The following is a 10,781-nucleotide window of genomic DNA, read 5'->3' on the forward strand; positions in this document are numbered from 1 at the left end:
ATCTTCAAGGCCTGCCTGGATGCAACCCTGTCTACCATGCTGTAGGTGACCCTGCTGAGCAGGGAGGTTGGACTAGATGATCTCCAGAGGTCCCTTCCAACCTTACTGGTTCTATGATTCTGTGAAAACAGCATGAGGCCACGCTCAAAAGCCCAAAGTGCAGGGTGCATTTCTCAAGGAGTAAGTGCCTCCAGTTGAGCAAGTTCTCTTGGCTCCCTTTACAACCAGAGTTTTGGCTGAGTAAAAGTTGGCATCTCCATTAGGGTGAGGTGGATTGCTCCCTAAACAATACTGACTATAAAGGGAGCTCAGGGTATGTAGACCCACTTGTCTAGGCAGAAGAATCCAACCCCAAATAACAAGATCAACAGCTGTTGCCTCAGAATAGCTCTTCTCATGCAGAACTTTGCATCCCTGCAAGGGGTACAACTACATGAAATGTAGCAAGATGCCAATCATTGCACATGGAAGCTCAGCTGAGCTGAGCACAAGGATGGAGGATGGAGTCTCGCTGTGGGGGTAACAGTGTTAGCCGGTAAAGAGACAGGAGAATAACAAAATGAGATGCATCTAGCACTACAGTCCATCTCCAAGCCATATGATTTGAGCAGCCCCTTTGCATAGACGCAGGTGGGTTGATGAAACTTTTCAGAGGTGATGGACACCTAGGAGACCATGGCTCCAAGGACAGTGCCAAGAGGATGGAGAAACTCACTGGAGAGCCAGCCTGGGCTTGAAGTGTGCCATGATCCTCACATTGGACTGGAGATCCTGGCTCCCAGGGGTGAGCACATGGGTGTTGCAAGACAGCCACGAGCCAAGGAATTTGCAAAGGGAATTGTTTCTGCTGAATCACTGATGATCCCCAAATCTTGAACCTGTTACCCCACCCGGTTTTCTCTAATCTTAGTCAAATCAAGGCTGAGTTTTTTCACTTTCTGAAACACCTCAGATAGAGTAAATAGAGTCTGGAAGGGGCACAGAACAGAGGGAGATAGGGGTGTCTGGGCAGAAAATCAGTGCTAACCGGCTGCTTTCCCCCTCACGGCACAGGAGGAAGAAGTGAAGGAGGTGGTCAGAAGCGAAATGAGTGGCAGATGCGGTAAGTCAGCCAGCAAGCTCCCCGTCTGTTGAGTGGGGCACCACTCTGACACCTGCCAGGGACTAAATTGGAGCAATTTGAGTGCCAGCACAAGCTCGCTTGGCAGAGCAAATATCACCCCATTAGCAGCAAATAGAGACATGTCTCCTCTCCACGTTCTGAGATGCGTGCAGGCTTCTGGGCCAGGAGGTCTCCGTTGTAGTCCTGACCTCTTACTCAAACTCTAATTCTTTTTCCTTTCAACTCTCTATCTTCCCATTTCTGTACCAGTGGTTTTGTCAGCAAAGCTTTCCTCGCTGGCCTCTGATTTCTCTGTGATTGGCACATGGCGCTGGGCCACGAGGGAAAGTTTGGAGCTATATTTTTCCTAGTAAGGACTCTAAGCAACCTTTTAATTCCTGTCACCTTTCTTGCATGTCTTTACACAAAGACCTCTCTTCTCTGGCAGTGAAACAGGGCTATAACAACAATAACAAAAATGGGGGGAAAACACATTTGAGGAGGGTTTTACCCCACAATTCCCACATCACAAGAGTGTCCAGGTTTTGTGGTCTTGCTTTCCTTGCCCTGTGGTGGTTCAACCTGCTGAGGACAGGCAGAGAGCTGCCCCACTCCTGCCCCAGACCTTCGGGCCTGCTGACTGGGGAGCAGTCTATGGCCAAATAGGGTTCAGATCCACGATCTTCAACTTTCCAAGATGCTTCAGCCATTAATCTGGAGTCACAGTCGATTCTACTAAGAAATATTAGGAGATGTTTGAATGCTATTAAGAGAAAATATGGAAAATGCTACCTATGAAAATAATGATTTGGTTAAAAATCCAGTTTTCATAGGGAAAGAGAAGTAGCAAACAAACTTTCGATGGGCCTCAGCTCTATCCGTTGCCTCCCCACAAGGCTGCCGTGTTTTGGTTTTACCTTGTAACTGCCCAGATCACGGCACTGTCATGTCGGCCTGTCTGTCTTATGTTTGCAGATTGTGCGGGTGAGTTTGCAAGGACGCTCGTGGGAAGGCTGCTCATTTCTTTGAAGCCTCAGAAATGCATGCAAATTTGTGCGGTCAAGTAAAGGATGTTCTCCTTACTCCAAATGGTCTGAAATCCTGAATGAAAAGGTGCTGTTGAGAATAGGTGCTTTTTCTGTGATTCAGCATGGGCTGTCACCCTGGATCACCAACTGCTTTGGGACCCTGGCTCTAGGGAGACTGTTTCTTGAGGCAAATCTGAGAAAATTGGCTTGAGAAGAAGGCTAAGAGGTCTCCTGCTTTCACCCTGTGCTGAAACACAGGATCAACACTATTTCTCACAAACCCCTGTGATACCTGTCCATTAGAAACTGCAGCCAAAGGAACACCATTCCCTGCCCATGAAATAGATCCTGTTCCTTCACCATCCCAAACCATAGACACCCATAAGCTCCACCATCTGACACTGCCAGTGAAAAGCCTGTCGTGTAGGTGCCTATATATCACTGAGCATTTAAGCTCCCATTAGGGAGAGCCAATCCATAATGTCCATGGAGTCCAGAGTGTGAGTCCACCTACACAAAGTGTCCTCCTCCACAGCTTGTTTTTCAGTCTATATCCAGCCCTTCTCCTACCTTCTCTCCTCTAGACCAAGCAAGCATGACTCTGGGGCTTTTCCAAATCACTTTTTTTTTCCCTGTCATCGTCTAACCCTCATCATCAGTTTCTCCAAGTAGCCCTCTTCTCTGCTACCTGCAGTGCCAAAGTGGGACACTAACTCCAGCTTAGGCACCAGCAGCACGGAGCGGAGCAGCATATCTGACTTGCAACGCTCCGTGCATCACCACAGGATGTCACTGGTCTTTGTGGCACGAGGACCGTACTGGCTCACACAGCACACGTTCTCCTCTGTGCAGCCACTGCACTGTTACTCATTTCCCATCTTGAAACCGTATTTAACATTAATGTTATAAACAGGAATAGTCTAAGGAGGATTTTCAGAGCAGCAATTTGCCTCTAATATACAGTGAACTCATGTTCTTCAGGAATGGATTTGCTTTAATTTTTGCTTCATAACTGTTGCTCTATTTTTTTTCCAGACCTTCCTAACAGAGCACTGTTTCAGAGTGTACAAAAGTAGAGCATTTCACAAAGCAGGAACTTTCTAAACAGAGAGTTAGATCAAGAAGCAAGGAGCTGAAATCTTTGGTGGCATCTTTGCCCTGGATGTAAGGGGCCAGTAGAACGGGTCCTTTCCGAGCTCTGTTTTGCTCATGCTCTGTGTTTAGAAAGACAGTCTGTCAGGGCACAGGTCATCTGTCACCAGGTGTCTTTCCAGGGCCCCAAGTACTGGTATCCCACCCTTGCCCAAGCCTCTGCTTGCTTCTGTAGCATAAGTCAGAGCAAATGAGTCTTGCACGGTGAATGCTCTTGGACACTGCAGCCTTTGTGCTCCTGTGAAGAACGACCCTCGCTGAAGCGTTCTGCATTCGTGACTCAAGTGTTACTCAAGGAGCCTACCTCTTAGGAGAGGCCCGGGGTACATGGGCCTCTCTCCAGCACTCATGCCACCAGTGCTGTGTAGATAAAATTAGAATAACCCAGCTTTGCTGGCTACTTTTCCTTTAGCTCATAGGTCCTCAGCTTTTTTATAAACAATTCTTATCTGAGAAGACTGGCAGTGCTTAGCACTTCAGAGGGTCCACACCATAGAGATGCTACTAGTCCAGCAGAGTTTAATTTTATTATGACTCCATCCCAAGTAACAACTTGGAAGATGTCGGGCTATCCCAAGGAGACCCGCTGCACTGGTTGGGAACCACTTCCTCAAAATCAGCTTTTATTTTGAATAAGTTTAGCGTGCTCTCCCCCTATTTCTTGAGAAGACTGCAGACAGTATAATCTGTCTCTGATTGCTTGCCTATCTATGGAATATATGTGATTTGGAAATAGGTTTCCTACCTTGACCACGTACCCTACTAGTCTGTAGGTTTTGGCCAACAAAATATTGTCTTGTGACTTTCCTCCCATACTATGTCGTGCTACAATTATTTTTCAAAGCATGGCAGCGTCACTGTCAAGCTTGGCTCTGACTTCATCACTACTGATCCAGTGATTATATCCACAGGCCTAGCAGCAGCTAAAATCAACAGGAAACTCCAAGTGTATTTTCAGTCTCGGGAACGCACGAGGAGGGATGGTGAAAGCTGGAAAGAACTGCTTAAAAAAGCTCAGAACATGACAACATCGGAAACGTCAGAGGAGTCCTTCATGGAACCAGCCTCATTTATTACAGGTAAATGCCACCGCACAGCTACATACTTGCTGCCTTTACTACTGTGGCAGCTGATGTCCCACCTCTCCCAGAGCTGGCCTTGAACCACATGTTAAATACTTTTCCCTTGGACTGGGTAGAAAAGAGGCAGCAATGGGATTTCTGAGGAGGACTCTCACACTGCGACTCTCCATGCCAGAAAGGGCTGGTGAGCAGATCAGAGATGCAGTGAGCCAATGGCCCTAGATGGGGTGATGGATGAGGGAAAAGCCAGATTTGTGTGGCTTCAGGCTGGGGAGGGCTGAACACGGGGCAGGCACCAGTCACGGGAGGCCCATGTTCAGCATCGAAGAATGGACACACACTGAAATGTTGTAAGGAGCCAGGTGTTTTTAGGTTGATTTTGTTCTCCCCTTCGCACCATGGCCTTTGCTTCCACAATAACTTCTAGTAAGGCTTCTTACCAGCCAGAAATTACATCTTTGAGACCAAACACTTGAGCTATTACAGGCTATTTCTGTCCAGGGTCTCATGAACCCTTTAATGGGTAAATCTCATGATTACAGCTAATGGGAAAACAACCAGCTCCATTTCTCTCCCATTGTGTTGCCTGAGAGAAGAGGGAGAGAGAATTGGAGAGAAAGGCCAAGGTCCTGCACTGCAAATGCATGTGTACAGGTCTCCTGTGTAGAAACGTCAGTGGGCTTGCTGAGTCCCCTCACACAACAGCTACATCTGCACAAGGCAACTGGTCAGGGCCAGCGCATGGTCCGAACACTGTGATCGGCCACACTTTTAACTACTATCAAATTTCCCAGTACAGTTTTGCAGTATGGGGTAGTTCCTCAGGAGGCTCCAGGACCACCCTGTTATTTCCAGCAGGCTTTGGCATTACTGGCTTGAGGGGCTTCTGGGTACCACTGCCCTCAATTTTCACAGCTCCCTGGAGATGACTTAAACTCAGCTGGACTCATATAAGCTGCCCTCTTCCAGGTCTGTCACATCTTCTAGGCCAGATCACAGCCACCCACAGTCTGCTGCTTCTCTCTGAAGCAGGATCCTCCAACCTCTTCCCCAGGGCTTGGCCCTAGTTCTCTGCTTGTCTTGGCTTACAGGAAAAACTGAAAATGTGGTGCAAAAGGGCTGGCAGAAAGACATAGAAAACTATGGACTTGCTTTTGGAGGGCTTTCTGCACTCAGTGCTCAAACTCCAAACATACTGCATGAAAGGGCATGGCTCAATGGCAAAAAGAGGAGAGTTCAGACTGATTTATTGCTATTCGATGTCTAAGCTTAAGTAAGAATTTCTTTGTGGCTTCTGCAGTGTCCACAATCCCTTCCAACTACCCTGGAACAGCAAGCTGGGAGAGGCATAGTGAGAATCAAGATGTTTGTGCTCAAATTTCATCATGGAGAGGAAAAGGGTGGGGTAGAATGGATGGGGCTGCCTTTGGCACGGGCTGGAGGATGGCGTCGGTACTTCAGCTCAGAGAAACGGGTACTCCCATGGCAAGAGTCGTCTCAGCACAAGGAGGTCATCTGAAATAAAAACGGGATGTGCTCCTTCAGCACTCCTGAGAGTGGTAGGCTCCAGCTCAGAAGCAAGGCTCTCAGAAGCTTAGCCATGCAGGCAAGGGGCAGCAGCCAACTGTCCAATCAGCACCAAAGCTGGCTAATCAGCCTGCTGGTTGGCCAATGAGCGCATATGTTGGCCAATCATCACCCAGGCCAGCCAGTGAGCACACTGGCCAGCCAACCGGCATGCAGGCTGGCCAGTCAGCTCTGCTACTCCAAAAGCTACTTTAGAAAGAAGCATCTTGCACCTTCTCGCCAAGGGAGACACCACAGTGTTGTGTATTTTCACACCCCAAAAGGGATGGCAGCTTATACAAACTGCTGACCTATAGCTTATATATGTTGACCTTTATTATCCATGATGGCCCTTTCTGTGAGCTGAGGGAAGTGTTTTAAATCAAACCCATTGATAATGCCCTCCCTTTTTTTTACCCATATCAACTTCTAAGGGCCAGATCCAACCCCCAAATCCAGCTGAGCCTGGAATCTGACTCCAAACATCATCACCTTCCTCCTCCCTATCCCCAAGGAACTGCCTGCTCTCACCTAATATATTTGTTGTGCTTTGAAGACATCATCCATCTAGGTTTAAATTCACTTTATATTGTGGCAGCGTTGGGGATCTGGGTGGTTTCAGATCGATGGAGTGTACCACATGTTATTGAATCACTGCAGCAGCCATCACCAGCTGACAAGGCCATTAAAGCTGGGTCGGAGGTGGGAGGGCTCATAAATCGTTCCGCTAAGTGATGAGTGTGGATAGATGCTCTAAATGTTAACAGGATTCTGCAATTGGAGGGTTATTACTACCAGATTACAATTGCTTCTGGCTTTTCAAACCTCGCAAATTTACAGCATTTATCTCCAGCAAACAACCGCAAATATTTCCCTTTTCTCTGACTAACATCCAGCCTTCTTTGACTGAGTTGTTTAACACCATTAAGAATTTTATTGCCACTGATTTCCTCCCCATACCAATTGCTCTGTGACATTTATTAAGAACTTGTTAGGCCATGGAAAGCAATGTACGGCTCCACCAATCAATATTTAAATGGCAGCTAATTTATTTGTGTGCCCTCATTACTTCTGATTTTCATTTGCTTCCTCAGCAGCTTCCAGTGATAAGCAGATAATGGATCCCTCTCAGCAGAAGCGCCACGAAGCCCACGGTCAATTACCAGGTGAAATGTGCTGAATTAAATGACATTTAGGCAAGTCACTTCCCAGCTAGAAAGTGCTTTTCTTGCATTGAGATTGAGGGGATGCAGCACTGAAAGAGTTACACGTGCCAACAAGCCTCAAATCTCAGCTTTGTACTCAGCTTGGCATAGCTGCGTTTTCCAGGAGGAACTTAGCTGGGACTGAGCTGGTGGAGAAAGTTCTGATCCCATATTGGTCAGCAGCAAAACACACAGCAAGAGTCTCCCCTGGTCAACACTCCTGCAGGCTGCAAAGACCCTCCGGGAGCCAGAGGGTTAAACAGCCCCTCCAAGGCTCTGAGACCACAGTGATGGGCACCCCAGGGGCACTCAGTGGTGCAGAGCCACAAGCAGCTTATCCCATCTCATCTTTGGCTCCTACCAGGCTGGATGCTGCCACATTTGCTCCGCAAGTCCCGTTGCATCAGGGCACAGTGCTGAACGTGGGTAGCTGGGAGCTCTGGTGACCTGACCCACAGAGCCCACTGGCCAGGAGACCGGGAGGGAGCCAGGGTGGCAAAGCGAGTGTTGAGGGGATCTGTGTCCTTGCAGCCACCTGCCTCCAGCCGATGGACGAGGGCTCCTGCCAGCGGTACGCGCTGCTCTGGTATTACCACCCGGAGGCGGACGCCTGCCGGCCGTTTGTGTTCGGGGGATGCCGAGGGAACGGCAACCGGTTTGAAACCAAATGGAAGTGCGAGCAGCAGTGTAAAATGGCAGCAGGTAAGGGAGGCCTCTCCTTGGCATGGGACCAACCCTCCTCTTCCTCCGGCCTTTCCAAGTGGAGGTACCCACGCTCCTCAGCTTACAGAGCACCCTGGGGAGCAGGGAAGTCCCACACACGTGGGGATGGGTATCCCACACGTGGAGGGCCAAGGTTTGCAGGGATTCGGGGGCTGGTGCCCTCTGAACCCTGCACTGCTTTGTCCACGTGTCTTTCTGCTTTCTGCAGCCACCAGGGACTCAGGGCAGAGTCCGAAGCCGGCAGAGCAGCACTGATCCAGACCAGCTAGTGAGCAGTCCGCAGCACTCCCTGCTTCCAAGGCATGCCTCATCCAGGGAGTCACTGGCAAAAATTCATTCTTGGAAGCACATCCAGGCTCCTGTTCGCTGTGTCAGTCTGCACAGCTCGTCCTTCTCTCCAGAAGAAGCTCAGCCGCTCGCAACACGGGAAATCGCATCCTGCTACTGCTGGCCCTGGCAGTAATGCAAACCTCACTGCTGCTGAGCAGTGTTAGCTGCCACTGATGCAAACTTTCCTAGAAGGATGTTCCTCTGTCAGTCTTTTCTCCACATGGAGAAAACCCTCTTGGCTGTAAGAGAAATGCATTAGTTCTCCAGAATAAAATTTAAAAATTCTAACGGGGTTCATTTTTACTCTATCTTTGAAGGCTTTTAAGAAAGAGAAGGAAATTAAAGTTGGGATTTCAATCTAAGTTTGGGTTCCTTTCAGAATTTTCAAGTGGTTCATATTTCGTTGGTTGCTGTTTACACTCACCCCTAAATAGATAAAATCAATACCATTGCACAGGATGGCCTGCTCAGAGCTTTCTGATAAGCCATGGACTTTGCACAACCCTTGTTCTTATTCTGTCAGGATGAACGCTGTGCAAATATTCTCTTTCTCTTAGCCCTGTTTAGGACACACAGTGCCATCGTGGAGAGCAGAAGTGCTCTTTGGGGAACAAAGAGTGTTTTGGTCCTCGACTGGCCAGGAATGAGGGTCTGTTTGCCCCCGTGAAGCCACCCCTGCCTGGCTTCCCATTCTCTTCTCTCAGTCCCCTCTGCAAGAGGTTTACATCACTTACTGGGGAGGACAGTCCTTGTTTGTTGATTATAAGAGGAGGCAACATAGACGAGTTGGCCAATTTTGCCTAAGTGCCCACATCTGGCTTATCTCTGGCTGTTTGTCTGCTGTCCCTTTGTGGGGAGAAACAGACACTGCTGAGCAGAAGTCATCCAAAATGGGGTCAGCTGTAGTGTGCCCCAGAAGTGCCCATTTCTCCTCGCTGGCCATAACATGTGCTCAGAGCTAGTCTGGATTGGGACACCCACCTATGGATGTCTGAAATGTTGTGAGTTGATCTGGGGCACATAGTCATGCTGCGGCAGGGACCTCCCAACCCACTATGGGTGAGGGAGGTTCAGGAGGAGCCAAAGTTGCAGCCAAACTCCAATGTCGCTGTTGTTTTCTCTCTTTCTTTGCTTCTGAGAATCAATCAGAGGAAGGTGAGTGGCTGCACTTGCAGTTTAGATGAAGGAACATGGAGTTGCAAGAAACACCTCCAGGACATCTCAGAGATTGGATAAGACAAAGCAGTGAATGCAAAGAGGTGACAGATGTTGGCTCTGTGAGGGATGACTGTAATTACAAAGAGAAAACAAATTAGCATGATAAGAGGGAAGTGTCTGACTGCTCAGGAAAGCTGAAATTTTCAGAGGCTTGTGACCACGCTACTCACCCCATAAAACTATTGTGCAAAACTAGACAACACCTACCTCTGAGTTCATTTTCATAAAATAAAAGTGCGTTAATGATGCTTTGTATAATTCTAGTTATCTGGTCACAGGATCAGTAACCCTTTGAGAAAGGCAGATAGAAAGAAGTTGGAAGTTTCCATTGCCCTGTGTTGGACAGGACAGGCTGGTGGAGATCTGGTCCGTGGCAGACAACGTTTCTGCTTTGCCCTGAACTCCCTGGGGCCTTTAGCAAATTTCTCCTTCTCCTTCAACTTCCCGTTAACGAGGGACCCAAGTCATCGCAAGGGCTGCCCAGTGCGCAAATTCCCTCTGTGTATGAACCCCCAAGGGTGTATCGATTGCTGGCACTGACCAGTCTGATACCCTCAGGCAAGTCCCCTGTAGCCAAAGCATCAGCTCATTCTCCTCACAACATCCTTGCAATTACAGCCCAGATCCAGAAGGTTTTCAGGCAGCGGGATATGCACAGCTGCGAGATGTGCTAGTCACGCCTTGCAGCTTTCTGCCAAATCCTGCTAGATCCTCCCCACACTGATGAGACTATGTAAATGGGAGATTAAATCAACAGCAGCAGCAATTCCATGTGTTCAGGCAGTGACTTCAAAGTCAGGCTGATTCAATATAGAGCATCCTGTACAACATCCTCCCCTATAAATACTCTAAGATTTCTATAAATGGTGGTTCTTCTATCCCGTATAGACAAGAAATGTGTTCATTAAAAAAATTACATTGCATTGTGTCTTCAAGGATTGCACTGGGAATTTTCTTTCTTCCTCCAAACAACTGTGATGGGAATTTAATGGTTAAATGGGGGGTTGTAGTGGGGTTGGATGGTGTGTCAGGGGAGAGACTGTTAGGAAATTATCAGCAGGTTTTAGTAAAAGTTGGCTGCACAGACAACCTGGCAAGGTTGAGTTCTGATTTTCCTGGCCAGGGAGCGTTGCTGCCCACACAGTTGCCCAGGAGGCTTCATCATTGCTTTGGTGACACAAGACCAACAAGTGGCAGAGGACCCAAGAAGGCCAAGACATGTTCCTCTCCTTGAAATTAACCATCTTGTGGGGATATGTCCTTGACACATCCACCAACCAAACCAGATGAACCCATATCGTCTCCTCCTGGGGATCTCTGAGTAGGGTGGCCAAACCCTGACAGTCTGGTGGCCAAACCCGTTGGCTGTTAGAGC

At 48.3% G+C, this 10,781-nt stretch overlaps 1 protein-coding gene across 5 annotated transcripts in view; it reads left to right on the forward strand.

The window, feature by feature from the left end:
- Window positions 1-8,515, forward strand: part of LOC146601893 (uncharacterized) — a 131,729-nt gene extending 123,214 nt beyond the window's left edge. For all 5 annotated transcript variants that reach the window (XM_085299787.1, XM_085299796.1, XM_085299803.1 and 2 more), the window contains 5 exons: window positions 1,054-1,102; window positions 4,194-4,361; window positions 7,025-7,096; window positions 7,667-7,837; window positions 8,067-8,515. In XM_085299787.1, the coding sequence (XP_085155913.1) occupies window positions 1,054-1,102; window positions 4,194-4,361; window positions 7,025-7,096; window positions 7,667-7,837; window positions 8,067-8,113 (507 nt within the window). In that variant the 3' untranslated portion in view covers window positions 8,114-8,515. The remainder of the gene's footprint in view (window positions 1-1,053; window positions 1,103-4,193; window positions 4,362-7,024; window positions 7,097-7,666; window positions 7,838-8,066) is intronic.
- The last annotated feature ends 2,266 nt before the right edge of the window (window positions 8,516-10,781 follow it).

The sequence above is a fragment of the Rhea americana genome, unplaced genomic scaffold (assembly GCF_003343005.1).
Source record: "Rhea americana isolate MKP2758 unplaced genomic scaffold, rheAme1 scaffold_1, whole genome shotgun sequence".
Taxonomy (NCBI): domain Eukaryota; kingdom Metazoa; phylum Chordata; class Aves; order Rheiformes; family Rheidae; genus Rhea; species Rhea americana.